This window comes from Oncorhynchus keta, unplaced genomic scaffold (genome assembly GCF_023373465.1).
Source record: "Oncorhynchus keta strain PuntledgeMale-10-30-2019 unplaced genomic scaffold, Oket_V2 Un_contig_25469_pilon_pilon, whole genome shotgun sequence".
Lineage (NCBI taxonomy): Eukaryota > Metazoa > Chordata > Actinopteri > Salmoniformes > Salmonidae > Oncorhynchus > Oncorhynchus keta.
In genome coordinates, this window is record NW_026284462.1 from 85,735 (window position 1) to 109,156 (window position 23,422).

General features: G+C 45.1%; 2 protein-coding genes across 4 annotated transcripts; both read left to right on the forward strand.

Moving 5' to 3' along the window:
* The first annotated feature begins 251 nt into the window (after positions 1–251).
* On the forward strand, positions 252–16,075 carry neil1 (nei-like DNA glycosylase 1). Of its 3 annotated transcripts, none has more exons than XM_052506086.1 (10): positions 252–406; positions 2,885–3,120; positions 3,268–3,516; positions 5,592–5,711; positions 5,980–6,139; positions 11,032–11,125; positions 13,224–13,345; positions 13,487–13,514; positions 15,469–15,530; positions 15,611–16,075. In XM_052506086.1, the coding sequence occupies exons 2-10, from the start codon at positions 2,900–2,902 to the stop codon at positions 15,710–15,712; spliced, it is 1,158 nt and encodes a 385-aa protein (XP_052362046.1). In that variant the 5' UTR covers positions 252–406; positions 2,885–2,899; the 3' UTR covers positions 15,713–16,075. The 3 variants fall into 3 exon arrangements, with proteins under 3 accessions (XP_052362046.1, XP_052362045.1, XP_052362044.1); XM_052506085.1 differs by having other exon boundaries at positions 285–419; XM_052506084.1 differs by lacking the exon at positions 252–406 and adding an exon at positions 451–2,228.
* Positions 15,715–23,064, forward strand: LOC127922364 (tetra-peptide repeat homeobox protein 1-like). Its single transcript, XM_052506082.1, has 3 exons — positions 15,715–15,744; positions 18,536–20,585; positions 20,670–23,064. The coding sequence occupies exons 1-2, from the start codon at positions 15,715–15,717 to the stop codon at positions 19,532–19,534; spliced, it is 1,029 nt and encodes a 342-aa protein (XP_052362042.1). The 3' UTR covers positions 19,535–20,585; positions 20,670–23,064.
* The last annotated feature ends 358 nt before the right edge of the window (positions 23,065–23,422 follow it).

Here is a 23,422-nt window from a genome sequence, read left to right on the forward strand (position 1 = left end):
GCATTCAGTTTAAAGTTGATTTAATTCGGAATCAGACTGCCTCCCTGGTGTGACGAAGGTGCCCTGTTCCGTTAGACGGCGAAGTCGGTTCAAAACAAAAACAAAAAAACATTAATTGTGTAGTAATTATTAGGATTCGGTGTTTTCCACGTGTGATTGCTTTTGATAAAAACACTTGATCTGCTTTCCCAATGAAAACGAGTTTAGATTACTGTTTGATTTGAGAAGGGAGCTCCACCCTCCCTGCATTGCCCCAATAACTAACTGAGCGTAAAATAACTCCCTCGATAAGTAGACCAGAGCCAACTGGAAGCCAGATATCATGGAGAAACAGAAAGCAGTCCTCACATGAGAGAGGAAATGCCCACCGACACAGACAGGAAAAATTGACAAATTTTCTTCAGTGGTAAACGGCCTAAGTAAACCATCTTATTTTTTCCACCATCTTTGAATTAAAGTGTTCTTGCTGAAAACAGCACTTTGGCGAAAATGTTAAGTTTCGCTAGCTACGCATTGACCATTTTATGCCGCGTTCAAAACAACTGGGAACACGGAAATCTCAGACCTCGGTGCGTTCAAGACAACTGGGAACTCCGGAAAATCGGAAAACTGGGAAAATCGTTTTGAACTGTCAAACAACTCAGAATTCCAACTCGGTGAAGATCATGAAGATCATTGATGTCATGATTTGACCTCGTATTTTTCTGAGTTCCCAGGTGTGGTGAACGCACCACTATGCCACGATTTTGCCATCTCAGACAAAGTCTCCACGTCGAATGGATCACACACTAAAGTCAATCAAAAGTGCCAGATGGACATTGTGATGTGTAGAATATCATGTGTAAGGAAGAATGTTGTAAATGTTTAGTGAGTGGACCATGATCATTTGATGTCTACATCTGTTTGTATGTGCTTGAAAAATTATTACCATTTTAAAATTAATGTTTTGTATATTTAAACATTTGTCTTTCTAAAACATTACAATTGACCCGATTTGATAACGTTGTGATGTGGAAATACAAATCCCATCTGCCATTAGTCTAGTTTAGTAATGCTGCTGGTCGACCAAGCATGTTCACTCTGTTGGGACTACAAGTCCCATCTGCCATTAGACTAGTTTAGTAATGCTGCTGGTCGACCAAGCATGTTCACTCTGTTGGGACTACAAGTCCCATCTGCCATTAGTCAAGTTTAGTAATGCTGCTGGTCGACCAAGCATGTTCACTCTGTTGGGACTACAAGTCCCATCTGCCATTAGTCTAGTTTAGTAATGCTGCTGGTCGACCAAGCATGTTCACTCTGTTGGGACTACAAGTCCCATCTGCCATTAGTCTAGTTTAGTAATGCTGCTGGTCGACCAAGCATGTTCATTCTGTTGGGACTACAAGTCCCATCTGCCATTAGTCTAGTTTAGTAATGCTGCTGGTCGACCAAGCATGTTCACTGTGTTGGGACTACAAGTCCCATCTGCCATTAGTCAAGTTTAGTAATGCTGCTGGTCGACCAAGCATGTTCACTCTGTTGGGACTACAAGTCCCATCTGCCATTAGTCTAGTTTAGTAATGCTGCTGGTCGACCAAGCATGTTCACTCTGTTGGGACTACAAGTCCCATCTGCCATTAGAGTAGTTTAGTAATGCTGCTGGTCGACCAAGCATGTTCATTCTGTTGGGACTACAAGTCCCATCTGCCATTAGTCTAGTTTAGTAATGCTGCTGGTCGACCAAGCATGTTCACTCTGTTGGGACTACAAGTCCCATCTGCCATTAGACTAGTTTAGTAATGCTGCTGGTCGACCAAGCATGTTCACTCTGTTGGGACTACAAGTCCCATCTGCCATTAGACTAGTTTAGTAATGCTGCTGGTCGACCAAGCATGTTCACTCTGTTGGGACTACAAGTCCCATCTGCCATTAGACTAGTTTAGTAATGCTGCTGGTCGACCAAGCATGTTCATTCTGTTGGGACTACAAGTCCCATCTGCCATTAGTCTAGTTTAGTAATGCTGCTGGTCGACCAAGCATGTTCATTCTGTTGGGACTACAAGTCCCATCTGCCATTAGTCTAGTTTAGTAATGCTGCTGGTCGACCAAGCATGTTCATTCTGTTGGGACTACAAGTCCCATCTGCCATTAGTCTAGTTTAGTAATGCTGCTGGTCGACCAAGCATGTTCACTCTGTTGGTGTGTTGACGTGAGTTCCCCTCGCAGTTCCCGGGAGCAGCGCACAGGTAAACAAATATTCGTCATAAACATTGTTCATTGATATAAACGGGGAAATATAATTTATAATTGTATAACATGTCCAACAACAACGTGTGTAAGTTAGCAAGGTACGATATTTGAAGCACACAACTTATCTAATTTAGTGACCGCAGAACGACGTTACATAACTTCTTGTTTGGTAACATCCATGTGCCAGCTAACTCATGTCCATTCATGCAAGTTAACAGTAACTTTTGTATATAGCTTTGCATGCAAGTTACCCGTAAATGAGTTATTGCCTGTTACAAATTGCAAGGCATGTCAACACCGTTAATTGAAAAATGTGAAAGTTAGCTTCCAAGTTAGTTAGCTAACTAAACGTTACATCACAGATACATTGACTTTGGTTACATAGTTGATCTGCCCATTGTGCGTGTAGAGACTGATTCCTGTCCTCTATTTGGTCCCCTTGTTGTTCTCTCTGCCCCCGTCTCTCTCGATCTGTTCCGTTTCCGTCTCTGCCCCTGTCTCTCTCTCTCTCTGTCCCGCTGTGTCTCCTGTCCCTCTCCTACCCCTGTCTCTCTCTCTCTCTGTCCCGCTGTGTCTCCTGTCCCTCTCCTACCCCTTTCTCTCTCTATCTACTGTCCCTCTCTATTTGTCTCTCTGTCTATCTCTTCTTCAGAACCACACCACCACCATGCCCGAGGGTCCAGAGTTACACTTGGCCAGTCTGTTTGTCAACAGGATGTGTGGGGGAGTGGTCTTCACCGGCCCAGTACAAAAATCAGAGGTCAGTAAGAACCCTGAGGTCTCCTTCTCCTGCCCGGCCTACACCATCATGGCCACCTCCAGAGGCAAGGAGGTCCGCCTCACTCTAACCCCCCAGAAGAGTGACTCTGCCCAGGGGAGATGCAGGCGGTAGGTAACCGAGAAGTTAAGAGGCGGAATAGTCGCCACAAGGTTACTGGTTCAAGGTTACTGTTTTTTTTTTGTGGTGGTGGACCAAAAATATGAAGTTGCTTTGAAAGATGGAGAATTTTAAATACCATTCTATTATATTGTCAGGGGGAAGACGGGTCAGGTCAACCAGGTCCAGACCATGGACATCGTCTTCCGTTTCGGAATGTCTGGATTCTTCCGTTTCACCGCGGAGGCGGAGCTTCCTAAACATTCCCACCTGCGGTTCTACACCAATGAGAAGCCCTGTAGGGTTCTGAGCTTTGTGGACACGCGCCGCTTTGGCAGCTGGCAACCCAACGGGACCTGGCAACTCAACCGAGGGCCCTGTATCATGTTTGAGTACCTGAGTTTCAGGTAGCCATTGTTCAAACTCCAGAACCTAATAGGAGATGAAATGGATTAGCGCTGCACAGTGGGGTTAGATACTATTAGAACAACATGGGCTACAGATCCCTTGGGATTAGATACTATTAGAACAACATGGGCTACAGATCCCTTGGGATTAGATACTATTAGAACAACATGGGCTACAGATCCCTTGGGATTAGATACTATTAGAACAACATGGGCTACAGATCCCTTGGGATTAGATACTATTAGAACAACATGGGCTACAGATCCCTTGGGATTAGATCATATTAGAATAACATGGGCTCCAGATCCCTTGGGATTAGATACTATTAGAACAACATGGGCTACAGATCCCTTGGGATTAGATTATATTAGAACAACATGGGCTCCAGATCCCTTGGGATTAGATACTATTAGAGCAACATGGGCTCCAGATCCCTTGGGATTAGATACTATTAGAACAACATGGGCTACAGATCCCTTGGGATTAGATTATATTAGAACAACATGGGCTACAGATCCCTTGGAATTAGATTATATTAGAACAACATGGGCTACAGATCCCTTGGGATTAGATTCTATTAGAACAACATGGGCTACAGATCCCTTGGGATTAGATACTATTAGAACAACATGGGCTACAGATCCCTTGGGATTAGATTATATTAGAACAACATGGGCTACAGATCCCTTGGAATTAGATTATATTAGAACAACATGGGCTACAGATCCCTTGGGATTAGATTCTATTAGAACAACATGGGCTACAGATCCCTTGGGATTAGATACTATTAGAACAACATGGGCTACAGATCCCTTGGGATTAGATACTATTAGAACAACATGGGCTACAGATCCCTTGGGATTAGATACTATTAGAACAACATGGGCTACAGATCCCTTGGGATTAGATTATATTAGAACAACAGGGGCTACAGATCCCTTGGGATTAGATACTATTAGAACAACATGGGCTACAGATCCCTTGGGATTAGATACTATTAGAACAACATGGGCTACAGATCCCTTGGGATTAGATACTATTAGAACAACATGGGCTACAGATCCCTTGGGATTAGATACTATTAGAACAACATGGGCTACAGATCCCTTGGGATTAGATTATATTAGAACAACATGGGCTACAGATCCCTTGGGATTAGATTATATTAGAACTACTATTAGAACAACATGGGCTACAGATCCCTTGGGATTAGATTATATTAGAACAACAGGGGCTACAGATCCCTTGGGATTAGATACTATTAGAACAACATGGGCTACAGATCCCTTGGGATTAGATACTATTAGAACAACATGGGCTACAGATCCCTTGGGATTAGATACTATTAGAACAACATGGGCTACAGATCCCTTGGGATTAGATACTATTAGAACAACATGGGCTACAGATCCCTTGGGATTAGATTATATTAGAACAACAGGGGCTACAGATCCCTTGGGATTAGATTATATTAGAACAACATGGGCTACAGATCCCTTGGGATTAGATTATATTAGAACAACATGGGCTACAGATCCCTTGGGATTAGATACTATTAGAACAACATGGGCTACAGATCCCTTGGGATTAGATACTATTAGAACAACATGGGCTACAGATCCCTTGGGATTAGATACTATTAGAACAACATGGGCTACAGATCCCTTGGGATTAGATTATATTAGAACAACAGGGGCTACAGATCCCTTGGGATTAGATTATATTAGAACAACATGGGCTACAGATCCCTTGGGATTAGATACTATTAGAACAACAGGGGTATAGTGCCAAACATCAACATTAAAACTGTATTCTCTAAATCACCTCTTCTTGTTTGTTGTCTACAAATCCTCCCACCATCAGTTCAGATGGTAACCCAAGGTTTCAGGGTTCAGATGGTAACCCAAGGTTTCAGGGTTCAGATGGTAACCCAAGGTTTCAGGGTTCAGATGGTAACCCAAGGTTTCAGGGTTCAGATGGTAACCCAAGGTTTCAGGGTTCAGATGGTACATTTTGTAGTGGATGTGACTATATGACCACTGTTCTACATTGCCGTACGTCGTTTCTGTTCCAGGGAGAATGTCCTTTCCCACCTGTCCGACAGAGCGTTCGACCGGCCCGTCTGTGAGGTTCTGTTGAACCAGAAGTACTTTAACGGCATTGGCAACTACCTGAGAGCTGAGATCCTCTTTAGGTGACCCACTGCCCCAACAGCTATGTTAAGCCTGATTTAGACTATGAGATTGTTTTACTATTAGAACCATGTGTTGTCGGCTATTGTGAGTCAAAAACGAAACTACCAAACACCATTGTTGTACAAGCACATTTTCCAGCTATGACATTTCTTTCCTTCCCTGATGAATTGAAATTCCCTATAATTCTTCATTCTCATCTTGTGCGAAATAGACCTTTTTCTGATACAATGAGCGTTAATTGAGTTACTCTTTCTTCCATTCTTTTAGATTAAACATCCCTCCCTTTGTGAAGGCACGGACGGTTCTGGAAGGACTTCAAACACATCTGTCTGACGAGGACCGGAAGTCCGTTGTTAAAGTGGAGGTCACAGAGGTTAAAGAGGAGGTCACCAACACCGAGGTCAAAGAGGAGGTCACCGACAGAGAAGTGAGAGGGCAGGCCAGGTTCACTGGCCATTGCATTAAATTTAAGGGATTACAAAAACCGGTAACTGTAATCCGTTACCAGCAAAAATATTGTAATCAGATTAGATACTTTTGAAAAACTAGATGATTACTTTTAAATTCAGAAAGGATGTTTGCGAGAGAGAGAAAAATACCTGACACTTCTCTGTTTTCTCAATGACATTCAAATCAGCATTGAAAAAAAGTGCAAGTTTCACCTGAGCGAGTCTGACCACCAATCAGAGACCACTATGACGTCAGAGACCCCTATGACGTCAGAGACCCCTATGACGTCAGAGACCCCTATGACGTCAGAGACCACTATGACGTCAGAGACCCCTATGACGTCAGAGACCCCTATGACGTCAGAGACCCCTATGACGTCAGAGACCCCTATGACGTCAGAGACCCCTATGACGTCAGAGACCCCTATGACGTCAGAGACCCCTATGACGTCAGAGACCCCTATGACGTCAGAGACCCCTATGACGTCAGAGACCCCTATGACGCCAGAGACCCCTATGACGCCAGAGACCCCTATGACGTCAGAGACCCCTATGACGCCAGAGACCCCTATGACGTCAGAGACCCCTATGACGTCAGAGACCCCTATGACGTCAGAGACCCCTATGACGTCAGAGACCCCTATGACGCCAGAGACCCCTATGACGTCAGAGACCCCTATGACGCCAGAGACCCCTATGACGTCAGAGACCCCTATGACGTCAGAGACCCCCCTATGACGTCAGAGACCCCCCTATGATGTCAGAGACCCCTATGATGTCAGAGACCCCCCTATGATGTCAGAGACCCCCCTATGATGTCAGAGACCCCTATGACAGAGACCCCTATGACGTCAGAGACCCCTATGACGTCAGAGACCCCTATGACGTCAGAGACCCCTATGACGTCAGAGACCCCTGACGTCAGAGACCCCTATGACGTCAGAGACCCCTATGACGCCAGAGACCCCTATGACGCCAGAGACCCCTATGACGTCAGAGACCCCTATGACGTCAGAGACCCCTATGACGCCAGAGACCCCTATGACGCCAGAGACCCCTATGACGCCAGAGACCCCTATGACGCCAGAGACCCCTATGACGCCAGAGACCCCTATGACGTCAGAGACCACTATGACGTCAGAGACCCCCCTATGATGTCAGAGACCCCTATGACGTCAGAGACCCCTATGACGTCAGAGACCCCTATGACGTCAGAGACCCCTATGACGTCAGAAACCCCTATGACGTCAGAGACCCCTATGACGTCAGAGACCCCTATGACGTCAGAGACCCCTATGACGTCAGAGACCCCTATGACGTCAGAGACCCCCCTATGACGTCAGAGACCAATATGATGACCCATCAAATGTGTTTGATGGATTGTGGGGAAAGAGCAGGAATAGGCTTTTGTAGACTGCAGTCCAAAGCTACTGTATGTCTTCCAATGGTGTGTGCGACTGCTGTCGTCATCCTAAGATTATCCAACTTGAATAAACGCTTGGAGGTAAAGGATGACAGCAGTGGTTGTCGTCTACTGCGATACAGATATCACTTATTATTGACATCTACTTAGAGCATTGATGTGAATCACACAGCTGCTCTCTCATTTTAGCGGTTTGCGCCGTTCGGATTGGGGTTGTTGTGGATGGCTGTTCACAAATCTAAATGTGTATTTGAACCCAATGATGGTTGAAATGAAGAAGTTTAACCTGCCTGTCAACCAATGGCCAGCCACATGTGTAACAGCTTCATAGTGCAGATCCCAGCCTGTGGAATAATTATTAATGTAAAGATATAATTGAATAGTATTATTATATGTAGTAGAAAGCGATAGGTTAGAAGAAGCCTACATAACCAACCCATGAAGGAAACTTTAACATCCAGCTATGTAATTTTAACGTCCATATATGGCCAGCTATGTAAATTTTAACATCCATATATGGCCAGCTGTGTAAACTTTAACATCCATATATGGCCAGCTATTTTTATTTTTTTATTTCACCTTTATTTAACCAGGTAGGCTAGTTGAGAACAAGTTCTCATTTGCAATTGCGACCTGGCCAAGATAAAGCATAGCAGTGTGAACAGACAACACAGAGTTACACATGGAGTAAACAATTAACAAGTCAATAACACAGTAGAAAAAAAGGGGAGTCTATATACAATGTGTGCAAAAGGCATGAGGAGGTAGGCGAATAATACAATTTTGCAGATTAACACTGGAGTGATAAATGATCAGATGGGCATGTACAGGTAGAGATATTGGTGTGCAAAAGAGCAGAAAAGTAAATAAATAAAAACAGTATAAAAACAGTATGGGAATGAGGTAGGTGAAAAAGGGTGAGCTATTTACCTATAGACTATGTACAGCTGCAGCGATCGGTTAGCTGCTCGGATAGCTGATGTTTGAAGTTGGAGAGGGAGATAAAAGTCTCCAACTTCAGCGATTTTTGCAATTCGTTCCAGTCACAGGCAGCAGAGTACTGGAACGAAAGGCGGCCAAATGAGGTGTTGGCTTTAGGGATGATCAGTGAGATACACCTGCTGGAGCGCGTGCTACGGATGGGTGTTGCCATCGTGACCAGTGAACTGAGATAAGGCGGAGCTTTACCTAGCATGGACTTGTAGATGACCTGGAGCCAGTGGGTCTGGCGACGAATATGTAGTGAGGGCCAGCCGACTAGAGCATACAAGTCGCAGTGGTGGGTGGTATAAGGTGCTTTAGTGACAAAACGGATGGCACTGTGGTAGACTGCATCCAGTTTGCTGAGTAGAGTGTTGGAAGCCATTTTGTAGATGACATCGCCGAAGTCGAGGATCGGTAGGATAGTCAGTTTTACTAGGGTAAGCTTGGCAGCGTGAGTGAAGGAGGCTTTGTTGCGGAATAGAAAGCCGACTCTGGATTTGATTTTTGATTGGAGATGTTTGATGTGAGTCTGGAAGGAGAGTTTGCAGTCTAGCCAGACACCTAGGTACTTATAGATGTCCACATATTCAAGGTTGGAACCATCCAGGGTGGTGATGCTAGTCGGGCATGCGGGTGCAGGCAGCGATCGGTTGAAAAGCATGCATTTGGTTTTACTCGCGTTTAAGAGCAGTTGGAGGCCACGGAAGGAGTGCTGTATGGCATTGAAGCTCGTTTGGAGGTTGGATAGCACAGTGTCCAATGACGGGCCGAAAGTATATAGAATGGTGTCGTCTGCGTAGAGGTGGATCAGGGAATCGCCCGCAGCAAGAGCAACATCATTGATATATACAGAGAAAAGAGTCGGCCCGAGAATTGAACCCTGTGGCACCCCCATAGAGACTGCCAGAGGACCGGACAGCATGCCCTCTGATTTGACACACTGAACTCTGTCTGCAAAGTAATTGGTGAACCAGGCAAGGCAGTCATCCGAAAAACCGAGGCTGTTGAGTCTGCCGATAAGAATTTGGTGATTGACAGAGTCGAAAGCTATGTAAATTTAACATCCATATATGGCCAGCTGTGTAAATTTAACATCCATATATGGCCAGCTATGTAAATTTAACATCCATATATGGCCAGCTATGTAGATTTAACATCCATATATGGCCAGCTGTGTAAACTTTAACATCCATATATGGCCAGCTGTGTAAACTTTAACATCCATATATGGCCAGCTATGTAAATTTAACATCCATATATGGCCAGCTATGTAAATTTAACATCCATATATGGCCAGCTATGTAAATTTAACATCCATATATGGCCAGCTATGTAAATTTAACATCCATATATGGCCAGCTATGTAAATTTAACATCCATATATGGCCAGCTGTGTAAACTTTAACATGGATTTATCCTGCAATAGATGTGGTTCAATTGGTAACATACATTGTTGTCTACTTCTACTGCCTATTAAGGGGACAAGTAATCTAAAAGTAACTGAATGTAATCAGATTACATTACTGAGTTCGGGTAAACCAAAAGTTACTTTACTGTACTGTATAGCTGATAGCATGCTGCTACGCGGTATAGCATGCTGCAACGCCGTATAGCTGATAGCATGATGCTACGCCGTATAGCTGATAGCATGCAGTTACGCGGTATAGCTGATCGCATGATGCAACGCCGTATAGCTGATAGCATGATGCTACGCCGTATAGCTGATAGCATGATGCTACGCCGTATAGCTGATAGCATGATGCTACGCCGTATAGCTGATAGCATGATGCTACGCCGTATAGCTGATAGCATGATGCTACGCCGTATAGCTGATAGCATGATGCTACGCCGTATAGCTGATAGCATGATGCTACGCCGTATAGCTGATAGCATGATGCTACGCCGTATAGCTGATAGCATGATGCTACGCGGTATAGCATGATGCTACGCCGTATAGCTGATAGCATGATGCTACGCCGTATAGCTGATAGCATGATGCTACGCCGTATAGCTGATAGCATGATGCTACGCCGTATAGCTGATAGCATGATGCTACGCCGTATAGCTGATAGCATGATGCTACGCCGTATAGCTGATAGCATGATGCTACGCGGTATAGCATGATGCTACGCCGTATAGCTGATAGCATGATGCTACGCGGTATAGCATGATGCAACGCGGTATAGCTGATAGCATGATGCTACGGCGTATAGCATGATGCAACGCGGTATAGCTGATAGCATGATGCTACGCCGTATAGCTGATAGCATGATGCTACGCGGTATAGCATGATGCAACGCGGTATAGCTGATAGCATGATGCTACGCCGTATAGCTGATAGCATGATGCTACGCCGTATAGCTGATAGCATGATGCTCCGCGGTATAGCTGATAGCATGATGCTCCGCGGTAGTCTTTCTGTTATTCATATATCCACTAACTACTGTTTCCTGTGTTGATCAGATCTCAGACAGAGCTGCTGTGAAGGAGGATGAGAGTGAGACTCCAGACCTGCTCCGTCTCTGTCACACAGTACCTCTGGAGGTCATCAAGTTAGGTACAGTAGTAAACTCACAGTTTTCCCATTAACCATCAAGTGGTGTACAGTATGGCTCTGCTGTTGGGTGCAGTATCACTGCTGACTGTGTTTAACTGAACTGGAACAATCTCTCATTAAAAATGACCCTAATTGGCTTGTTAAACCTACCTATTACAAGTCTCAATTTCCTGACAGACACACGAGTCATTTTACGTGACCACCAACCCTGTAACGTTATGAATCAACAGCTCTTGGACAAAGGAAAGAGATTGGTAATGTAAAAGTCATAGTGACCTCAAGTTTACCGTCATTTTGTTTTTTAATTTCCTGTTCAGTTTCCTGTTTTTAAACCTAATTTACTGTAATTCAGTTTTTTTAGTTGCCGTGGCATATTAACACATCATAAGCCACCTGGGGGGGTGGGAGCTTTTGGGGGCCCCCAAACACTGGTGGGAGAAGGTCCTTTTAAGAAGTCACCAGTGCTGACCGCCACGGCTAATAACATTTAGAGGAAACACTGTTGTTCCCTCTGCCCGATGACCTTTTATTAGGTGGTAGAGCTCACGCTTCCTCGCTGTTTTTTTGTAGGTTGGTTGGTGATATGAAACACATTGTTGGAATCCAATACAACTAAAGAACAAAGAAGGCCCTCACACTATTTAAATCCCCCACAATTCACAGCTCTGTTGACAACGTTTTCAATCCGAAACGGATATTTTCGTCAGATCACCTGAGTGTTTTGTGAACATCCACCTCTGGGGAACGGCACCTCAGTACCTCCAGGCTCTGATCAGGCCCTACACCCAAACAAGGACATCCACCTCTGGGGAACGGCACCTCAGTACCTCCAGGCTCTGATCAGGCCCTACACCCAAACAAGGGCACTGCGTTCATCCACCTCTGGGGAACGGCACCTCAGTACCTCCAGGCCCTGATCAGGCCCTACACCCAAACAAGGGCACTGCGTTCATCCACCTCTGGGGAACGGCACCTCAGTACCTCCAGGCTCTGATCAGGCCCTACACCCAAACAAGGGCACTGCGTTCATCCACCTCTGGCCTGCTCGCCTCCCTACCACTGAGGAAGTACAGTTCCCGCTCAGCCCAGTCAAAACTGTTCGCTGCTCTGGCTCCCCAATGGTGGAACAAACTCCCTCACGACGCCAGGACAGCGGAGTCAATCACCACCTTCCGGAGACACCTGAAACCCCACCTCTTTAAGGAATACCTAGGATAGGATAAAGTAATCCTTCTCACCCCCCCCCTAAAAGATTTAGATGCACTATTGTAAAGTGGCTGTTCCACTGGATGTCATAAGGTGAATGCACCAATTTGTAAGTCGCTCTGGATAAGAGCGTCTGCTAAATGACTTAAATGTAAATGTAAATGTAAACATGACCACATGGTGGGTTCAAAAACAATGTGTATCTCTAATCATTTGATATCAAATGAGATGGGCAGGTGTAGTAGTTACAGACAATATATAAACTCAGCAACAACAACAAAAAAAAAAAGAAAACGACCCTTATCTTTCAAAGATAATTCGTAAAAATCCAAATAACTTCACAGATCTTCATTGTAAAGGGTTTAAACACTGTTTTCCCATTGCTTGTTCAATGAACCATAAACAATTAATGAACATGCACCTGTGGACCGTCTGGGACCTTATATCGGAGGGTGAGGGCTAGGGCCATTCCCCCCCCAGAAATGTACGGGAACTTGCAGGTGCCTTGGTAGGAGAGTGGGGTAACATCTCACAGCAATGACTGGCCACACCAGATACTGACTGTTACTTTTGACCCCCCTTTGTTCAGGGACACATTCCATTTCTGTTAGTCACATGTCTGTGGAACGTGTTCAGTTTGTCTCAGTTTGTCGAATCTTATGTTCATACAAATATTTGCACATGTTAAGTTTGCTGAAAATAAATGTTTCTTTTTTTGCTCAGTTTATTTACAAGCACCTACAGTATGTGTTTAACAGTGTGAGGGCCTTCTTGTTCTATACTGGTATTCTTCATTCGCTATATTTGATTAATATGTATTGTGTTATTAGGTGGTAAAGGTTACGACCCAGAGAATAAGGCTATATTTGATTAATATGTATTGTGTTATTAGGTGGTAAAGGTTACGACCCAGAGAAAATGGACTACACTGACTTTAAATCGTGGCTCCAGTGTTACTATGTGGAGGGGATGAAGTCTGTAAGAGATCACAACGGCAGAACTATGTGGTTCAAGGTGAGCACACACACACACACACACACACACACACACACACACACACACACACACACACACACACACACACACACACACACACACACACACACACACACACACCTTTTAGACATGTAATGTGATTGTTTTGTCTGGTTTCAGGGAGATCCAGGTCCCATGGCTCCTAAAGGTGAGGCACTAGCAGAGCCTAAAACAGAAGAGAGAACCCTCCCACAATCCAACAGTCTCTTACTCTAGTTAGTGGTTAACAAGGCCAGTCCTAGAGAACCCTCCCACAATCCAACAGTCTCTTACTCTAGTTAGTGGTTAACAAGGCCAGTCCTAGAGAACCCTCCCACAATCCAACAGTCTCTTACTCTAGTTAGTGGTTAACAAGGCCAGTCCTAGAGAACCCTCCCACAATCCAACAGTCTCTTACTCTAGTTAGTGGTTAACAAGGCCAGTCCTAGAGAACCCTCCCACAATCCAACAGTCTCTTACTCTAGTTAGTGGTTAACAAGGCCAGTCCTAGAGAACCCTCCCACAATCCAACAGTCTCTTACTCTAGTTAGTGGTTAACAAGGCCAGTCCTAGAGAACCCTCCCACAATCCAACAGTCTCTTACTCTAGTTAGTGGTTAACAAGGCCAGTCCTAGAGAACCCTCCCACAATCCTACAGTCTCTTACTCTAGTTAGTGGTTAACAAGGCCAGTCCTAGAGAACCCTCCCACAATCCAACAGTCTCTTACTCTAGTTAGTGGTTAACAAGGCCAGTCCTAGAGAACCCTCCCACAATCCAACAGTCTCTTACTCTAGTTAGTGGTTAACAAGGCCAGTCCTAGAGAACCCTCCCACAATCCAACAGTCTCTTACTCTAGTTAGTGGTTAACAAGGCCAGTCCTAGAGAACCCTCCCACAATCCAACAGTCTCTTACTCTAGTTAGTGGTTAACAAGGCCAGTCCTAGAGAACCCTCCCACAATCCAACAGTCTCTTACTCTAGTTAGTGGTTAACAAGGCCAGTCCTAGAGAACCCTCCCACAATCCAACAGTCTCTTACTCTAGTTAGTGGTTAACAAGGCCAGTCCTAGAGAACCCTCCCACAATCCAACAGTCTCTTACTCTAGTTAGTGGTTAACAAGGCCAGTCCTAGAGAACCCTCCCACAATCCAACAGTCTCTTACTCTAGTTAGTGGTTAACAAGGCCAGTCCTAAGAAACTGACTGGCGATATAGCATCAGTAATACCAGTTTAACTTGTCATGGCTGCAATCCCACTATCGGGATAAGTGTCATCAGCAACCGCTGAATAGCATAGCGCTACATACAATACATATTACTATACATTTTTATATTCAGGAAAACACAGTTTAGCCTTTTGTTAATCCACCTGTCGTGTCAGATTTTGAAATTATGCTTTACAGCGAAAGCAATCCAAGCGTTTGTGTAAGTTTATCGATCGCACAATAAAACATTAAGTACTATTAGTATCAGGTAGCTAGGTCACAAATCAAAAAGGCAATCAAATTAATCTTTTACCTTTGATGATCTTCGGATGTTTTCACTCACGAGACTCCCAGTTACACAACAAATGTTCCTTTTGTTCCATAAAGATTATTTTCATATCCAAAATACCTCTGTTTGTTTGGCACGTTATGTTCAGAAATCCACAGGAAAGAGAGAATTCCAAACAGTTTCCATAATGTCCACAGAAACATGTCAAACGTTTTTTATAAGCAAAACTCATGTGACCACTTAACGCAATGTTATCGTTCTGGCTCATTTTTCAAAATAAAAGCCTGAAACTTTGTCTGAAGACTGACACCTTGAGGAAGCGATAGGGAAAGGAATCTGGTTCATATTCCTTTAAATGGAGCAAAGTGAGGCTATGGAACATGGAGTTTTCAAAATAGAAGCCACTTCCTGTTTTGATTTTCCTCAGTGTTTCGCCTGCACAGACAATATTTTGACAGTTTTGGAAACTTTAGAGTGTTTTCTATCCAATACTAATAATAATATGCATATATTAGCGACTGAGGAGCTGGCCGTTTACAATGGGCACCTTTTCATCCATGCTACTCAATACTGCCCCTGCAGCCATAAAAAGTTAAATTCATTGGGTTGATCTCCTCTTCTCATCCGCTAGATGCCAAAACAAAGATGATCGTGAAGAAAGAGGATGACCATGATTATAAAGGGGGAAAAAAGGTGAGTTGGGATTGTTTCCCCAGCTACTTTAACTGTACAGTAAAAACATGAGCACGCCTCCCATTCTCATCCCTCATCAGGTAAAGAAGGCCCGCTCTGAGAGCACGATGAAGCCAAAATACACAAAGGAAACGGTGCAGGAAAAGGAAGTTCCTCAGAGACGGGCAGGAAGGAGGAAGTAAACATGACCTCAGCAGAAGAGCACCAGTACAGAGTCCAGTGAGATGAGAAGCTTTTTTGATAATTTGTCCTTCAACTTTGCCTGAATCATGTGATTTGTCATGATTTATGAATCCTCCATGTTCCAGCCCCACAGATGTGGAGTGGGACTAGAAGAATATTGTCAATTTTCATGCAGGAAACAAAAAATGATATATATTTTTTTGCTTTCAATCCAGAAGCTGCTAGGTAGAACAAGCAAGTAGCTGTTCGGAACAGAGCTATTACTGAACGGGGCCATTTTAAAAATAAAACTGTCTATGTGTTGTTCTATGCAAGAGAAATCCCCTTTTTGTACTTTTTGTAATAAACAACATCTGACATCATTTTGGTGTGCTTTGCTTTGAGTGCTGTGTGACGCAAACGAATATTGAGAGCTGTTTTAAAGTATATAAATCCTTCATTTATTTATTTCAACAACATCCACAAAACTCAATTTGAAATATATAGGAAAAAAATGCATGGGGTCCCGTTTTAAAATGACATGCAGCTTAAAGCCTTCATAAACACTACATTAAATGTTACATATCAGCTGTCGTGCTTTATAAAGGGTTGTTAAATGTGGCATAACTGACACCTCCATTAAGGATTAATAGCCTTTCATGCATTTGGTACAGCAGTGGTCCTTCTGTAGCTCAGTTGGTAGAGCATGGCGCTTGTAACGCCAGGGTAGTGGGTTCGATTCCCGGGACCACCCATACGTAGAATGTATGCACACATGACTGTAAGTCGCTTTGGATAAAAAGCGTCTGCTAAATGGCATATATTATTATTATTATATTATAATAGCCTTTCATGCATTTGGTACAGCATTGCAACGGCAGGATATTGGGTTTAATTCCCGGGACCAGCCATGCGTAAACATTTATTCATGCATGAATCGTTTTGGATAAAAAGCTTCTGCTAAAACGTTTCTAGAAAGGCCCAACCCCGTTCCCTCTGGTGTACAGTCAACAAGGCCCAACCTCTTTCCCTCTGGTGTACAGTCAACAAGGCCCAACCCCTTTCCCTCTGGTGTACAGTCAACAAGGCCCAACCCCTTTCCCTCTGGTGCACAGTCAACAAGGCCCAACCCCTTTCCCTCTGGTGTACAGTCAACAAGGCCCAACCCCTTTCCCTCTGGTGTACAGTCAACAAGGCCCAACCCCTTTCCCTCTGGTGTACAGTCAACAAGGCCCAACCCCTTTCCCTCTGGTGTACAGTCAACAAGGCCCAACCCCTTTCCCTCTGGTGTACAGTCAACAAGGCCCAACCCCTTTCCCTCTGGTGTACAGTCAACAAGGCCCAACCCCTTTCCCTCTGGTGTACAGTCAACAAGGCCCAACCCCTTTCCCTCTGGTGTACAGTCAACAAGGCCCAACCCCTTTCCCTCTGGTGTACAGTCAACAAGGCCCAACCCCTTTCCCTCTGGTGTACAGTCAACAAGGCCCAACCCCTTTCCCTCTGGTGTACAGTCAACAAGGCCCAACCACTTTCCCTCTGGTGTACAGTCAACAAGGCCCAACCCCTTTCCCTCTGGTGTACAGTCAACAAGGCCCAACCTCTTTCCCTCTGGTGTACAGTCAACAAGGCCCAACCCCTTTCCCTCTGGTGTACAGTCAACAAGGCCCAACCCCTTTCCCTCTGGTGTACAGTCAACAAGGCCCAACCCCTTTCCCTCTGGTGTACAGTCAACAAGGCCCAACCCCTTTCCCTCTGGTGTACAGTCAACAAGGCCCAACCTCTTTCCCTCTGGTGTACAGTCAACAAGGCCCAACCTCTTTCCCTCTGGTGTACAGTCAACAAGGCCCAACCCCTTTCCCTCTGGTGTACAGTCAACAAGGCCCAACCTCTTTCCCTCTGGTGTACAGTCAACAAGGCCCAACCCCTTTCCCTCTGGTGTACAGTCAACAAGGCCCAACCCCTTTCCCTCTGGTGTACAGTCAACAAGGCCCAACCTCTTTCCCTCTGGTGTACAGTCAACAAGGCCCAACCCCTTTCCCTCTGGTGTACAGTCAACAAGGCCCAACCACTTTCCCTCTGGTGTACAGTCAACAAGGCCCAACCCCTTTCCCTCTGGTGTACAGTCAACAAGGCCCAACCACTTTCCCTCTGGTGTACAGTCAACAAGGCCCAACCCCTTTCCCTCTGGTGTACAGTCAACAAGGCCCAACCCCTTTCCCTCTGGTGTACAGTCAACAAGGCCCAACCCCTTTCCCTCTGGTGTACAGTCAACAAGGCCCAACCCCTTTCCCTCTGGTGTACAGTCAACAAGGCCCAACCCCTTTCCCTCTGGTGTACAGTCAACAAGGCCCAACCACTTTCCCTCTGGTGTACAGTCATCAAGGCCCAACCCCTTTCCCTCTGGTGTACAGTCAACAAGGCCCAACCCCTTTCCCTCTGGTGTACAGTCAACAAGGCCCAACCCCTTTCCCTCTGGTGTACAGTCAACAAGGCCCAACCCCTTTCCCTCTGGTGTACAGTCAACAAGGCCCAACCCCTTTCCCTCTGGTGTACAGTCAACAAGGCCCAACCTCTTTCCCTCTGGTGTACAGTCAACAAGGCCCAACCTCTTTCCCTCTGGTGTACAGTCAACAAGGCCCAACCCCTTTCCCTCTGGTGTACAGTCAACAAGGCCCAACCCCTTTCCCTCTGGTGTACAGTCAACAAGGCCCAACCCCTTTCCCTCTGGTGTACAGTCAACAAGGCCCAACCTCTTTCCCTCTGGTGTACAGTCAACAAGGCCCAACCCCTTTCCCTCTGGTGTACAGTCAACAAGGCCCAACCCCTTTCCCTCTGGTGTACAGTCAACAGGGCCCAACCTCTTTCCCTCTGGTGTACAGTCAACAAGGCCCAACCCCTTTCCCTCTGGTGTACAGTCAACAAGGCCCAACCCCTTTCCCTCTGGTGTACAGTCAACAAGGCCCAACCCCTTTCCCTCTGGTGTACAGTCAACAGGGCCCAACCTCTTTCCCTCTGGTGTACAGTCAACAAGGCCCAACCCCTTTCCCTCTGGTGTACAGTCAACAAGGCCCAACCCCTTTCCCTCTGGTGTACAGTCAACAAGGCCCAACCCCTTTCCCTCTGGTGTACAGTCAACAAGGCCCAACCCCTTTCCCTCTGGTGTACAGTCAACAAGGCCCAACCCCTTTCCCTCTGGTGTACAGTCAACAAGGCCCAACCCCTTTCCCTCTGGTGTACAGTCAACAAGGCCCAACCCCTTTCCCTCTGGTGTACAGTCAACAAGGCCCAACCCCTTTCCCTCTGGTGTACAGTCAACAAGGCCCAACCCCTTTCCCTCTGGTGTACAGTCAACAAGGCCCAACCCCTTTCCCTCTGGTGTACAGTCAACAAGGCCCAACCTCTTTCCCTCTGGTGTACAGTCAACAAGGCCCAACCCCTTTCCCTCTGGTGTACAGTCAACAAGGCCCAACCCCTTTCCCTCTGGTGTACAGTCAACAAGGCCCAACCCCTTTCCCTCTGGTGTACAGTCAACATTGGACCTGACCTCAACTTCCACCAAAATGCTGCAGGACGACACTAAAGTGCAGTTATGCAGAACATGTTGGCCTTTTGTTCAGCCCACATCTGTTTTTTTCCACAAATTCCCTTTTCTTTGGATATGTAGTCCATATACAGTGATATGTATTCTATATACAGTGATATGTAGTCCATATACAGTGATATGTATTCTATATACAGTGATATGTAGTCCATATACAGTGATATGTATTCCATATACAGTGATATGTATTCCATATACAGTGATATGTATTCCATATACAGTGTTATTCCATATACAGTGATATGTAGTCCATATACAGTGATATGTATTCCATATACAGTGATGTGTATTCCATATACAGTGTTATTCCATATACAGTGTTATTCCATATACAGTGATAAGTATTCCATATACAGTGATATGTATTCCATATACAGTGATATGTATTCCATATACAGTGATATGTAGTCCATATACAGTGATATGTATTCCATATACAGTGATATGTATTCCATATACAGTGATATGTATTCCATATACAGTGATATGTAGTCCATATACAGTGATATGTATTCCATATACAGTGATACGTAGTCCATATACAGTGATATGTAGTCCATATACAGTGATATGTATTCCATATACAGTGATATGTAGTCCATATACAGTGATATGTAGTCCATATACAGTGATATGTATTCCATATACAGTGATATGTATTCCATATACAGTGATATGTATTCCATATACAGTGATATGTATTCCATATACAGTGATTTGCATTGGGGGCATTGATATGTATTCCATATACAGTGATATGTAGTCCATATACAGTGATATGTAGTCCATATACAGTGATATGTATTCCATATACAGTGATATGTATTCCATATACAGTGATATGTAGTCCATATACAGTGATATGTAGTCCATATACAGTGATATGTAGTCCATATACAGTGATATGTAGTCCATATACAGTGATATGTATTCCATATACAGTGATATGTATTCCATATACAGTGATATGTAGTCCATATACAGTGATATGTAGTCCATATACAGTGATATGTATTCCATATACAGTGATATGTATTCCATATACAGTGATATGTATTCCATATACAGTGATATGTATTCCATATACAGTGATTTGCATTGGGGGCATTGATATGACCTAGGAAATAAATTGTAAAACCCTCAAAGATCGGACACTTTTTTTCTTCCATTTCCTCCTAAAATAACAACCCAACTCTAACTGTCTGTAGCTCAGGACCCAACTCTAACTGTCTGTAGCTCAGGACCCAAATCTAACTGCCTGTAGCTCAGGACCCAACTCTAACTGTCTGTAGGTCAGGACCCAACTCTAACTGTCTGTAGCTCAGGACCCAACTCTAACTGTCTGTAGCTCAGGACCCAACTCTAACTGTCTGTAGCTCAGGACCCAAATCTAACTGTCTGTAGCTCAGGACCCAAATCTAACTGCCTGTAGCTCAGGACCCAAATCTAACTGTCTGTAGCTCAGGACCCAAATCTAACTGCCTGTAGCTCAGGACCCAAATCTAACTGCCTGTAGCTCAGGACCCAAATCTAACTGTCTGTAGCTCAGGACGCAAATCTAACTGCCTGTAGCTCAGGACCCAACTCTAACTGTCTGTAGCTCAGGACCCAAATCTAACTGCCTGTAGCTCAGGACCCAACTCTAACTGTCTGTAGCTCAGGACCCAAATCTAACTGCCTGTAGCTCAGGACCCAAATCTAACTGTCTGTAGCTCAGGACCCAAATCTAACTGCCTGTAGCTCAGGACCCAAATCTAACTGCCTGTAGCTCAGGACCCAAATCTAACTGTCTGTAGCTCAGGACGCAAATCTAACTGCCTGTAGCTCAGGACCCAACTCTAACTGTCTGTAGCTCAGGACCCAAATCTAACTGCCTGTAGCTCAGGACCCAAATCTAACTGTCTGTAGCTCAGGACCCAAATCTAACTGTCTGTAGCTCAGGACCCAAATCTAACTGCCTGTAGCTCAGGACCCAAATCTAACTGCCTGTAGCTCAGGACCCAACTCTAACTGCCTGTAGCTCAGGACCCAACTCTAACTGCCTGTAGCTCAGGACCCAAATCTAACTGCCTGTAGCTCAGGACCCAAATCTAACTGCCTGTAGCTCAGGACCCAACTCTAACTGTCTGTAGCTCAGGACCCAAATCTAACTGCCTGTAGCTCAGGACCCAAATCTAACTGCCTGTAGCTCAGGACCCAACTCTAACTGTCTGTAGCTCAGGACCCAAATCTAACTGCCTGTATCTCAGGACCCAAATCGAACTGTCTGTAGCTCAGGAACCAAATCTAACTGCCTGTATCTCAGGACCCAACTCTAACTGTCTGTAGCTCAGGAACCAAATCTAACTGCCTGTAGCTCAGGACCTGAAATAGCAACCCAAATCTAACTGCCTGTAGCTCAGGACCTGAAATAACAACCCAACTCTAACTGCCTGTAGCTCAGGACCTGAAATAACAACCCAACTCTAACTGCCTGTAGCTCAGGACCCAAATCTAATTAGAGAGCATAAAGTAGACGGCTATAGTAAACGATTTTTAAAATATTTTTTTTTTAGGTATGATGGACAACTGACATAACGGGTGACTTGGATGCATTAGGGACTCTGAACGACATCGGAGGAACCGATGAAACAGACAGTATTCTGTATCAACGGTTTTCCAAACACTCCAAGGACAGAGAATTTAAACGTCCCGACAACTCCCCCCGGGAACCTCAACCCACACTCCAAGGACAGAGAATTTAAACGTCCCGACAACTCCCCCCGGGAACCTCAACCCACACTCCAAGGACAGAGAATTTAAACGTCCCGACAACTCCCCCCGGGAACCTCAACCCACACTCCAAGGACAGAGAATTTAAACGTCCCGACAACTCCCCCCGGGAACCTCAACCCACACTCCAAGGACAGAGAATTTAAACGTCCCGACAACTCCCCCCGGGAACCTCAACCCACACTCCAAGGACAGAGAATTTAAACGTCCCGACAACTCCCCCCGGGAACCTCAACCCACACTCCAAGGACAGAGAATTTAAACGTCCCGACAACTCCCCCCGGGAACCTCAACCCACTCGCTACACATTCCATGCCCCAACAACCAACACACAACTGTGGCCCAAGTGCATTGCGCAGAATCACCCCGGCCCAAGAAGGGCTACAGGGCTGAAAATGTACGGATTCAAGAACTGACGCTCAATGTATGTACATGTTTATAATCCACATAGTGTGAATATTGTTTCCCATAAAGTTAATAACCCCCTAAACCGAAATATGAAATTACCTTTAGGATCTCTTACCACCCTATTACTTTGTGGTTCTAATCTCCCTCTTTCAAAATCGCCCCAGTGACCAAATCTCTACCATTCCCGATCCTTCCCATGTATTTGAACCCTAAACCTCCCACAATAACTATTGTCTATTGTTAGTCTCCGTGACCTTACTGACACTATCCTCGTTTAAAACAGATGGAAATACATTGTTGGCTACAGTTTTCATGTCTTTCATTATGCAGACATTTGTTTTATTAGCCTATATTTCTCATTGTGAATACGGTTGTCACCCCCCTCGGAGGCTTGGTGCAGAGAAAAAGATATCCTGTATGCAACATCCTGTATATTTGGTTTAGAGAGCAAAGGCAGTGAATTCAAACAACAGGAGGGGATGTCGAGACATTTAGTCTACAACCTGGGGGGGGGGCCCCGGGCGCTGATTAGAGATATCAATGTTTAACCCTGGGGGGGGGGCCCCGGGCGCTGATTAGAGATATCAATGTTTAACCGCTGATTAGAGATATCAATGTTTAACCCCGGGGGGCCCCGGCGCTGATTAGAGATATCAATGTTTAACCCCGGGGGGGCCCGGGCGCTGATTAGAGATATCAATGTTTAACCCCGGGGGGCCGGGGGACTGGTTAGAGATATCAATGTTTAACCCTGGGGTGGGGGGGGACTGGTTAGAGATATCAATGTTTAACCCTGGGGTGGGGGGACTGGTTAGAGATATCAATGTTTAACCCTGGGGTGGGGGGGGGACTGGTTAGAGATATCAATGTTTAACCCTGGGGTGGGGGGTGGGGGGCGGGGACTGGTTAGAGATAACAATGTTTAACCCTGGGGTGGGGGGGGCCGGGG

Coding starts and splice junctions, on each gene's coding strand:
- LOC127922364 (XM_052506082.1), top strand. CDS start 15,715: ATGACCTCAGCAGAAGAGCACCAGTACAGA. Junction 15,745..18,535: donor CAGAAGAGCACCAGTACAGA/GTCCAGTGAGAT, acceptor TCTGGTGTACAG/TCAACAGGGCCCAACCTCTT.
- neil1 (XM_052506086.1), top strand. CDS start 2,900: ATGCCCGAGGGTCCAGAGTTACACTTGGCCAGTCTGTTTGTCAACAGG. Junction 3,517..5,591: donor TTTGAGTACCTGAGTTTCAG/GTAGCCATTGTT, acceptor TTTCTGTTCCAG/GGAGAATGTCCTTTCCCACC. Junction 5,712..5,979: donor AGAGCTGAGATCCTCTTTAG/GTGACCCACTGC, acceptor CCATTCTTTTAG/ATTAAACATCCCTCCCTTTG.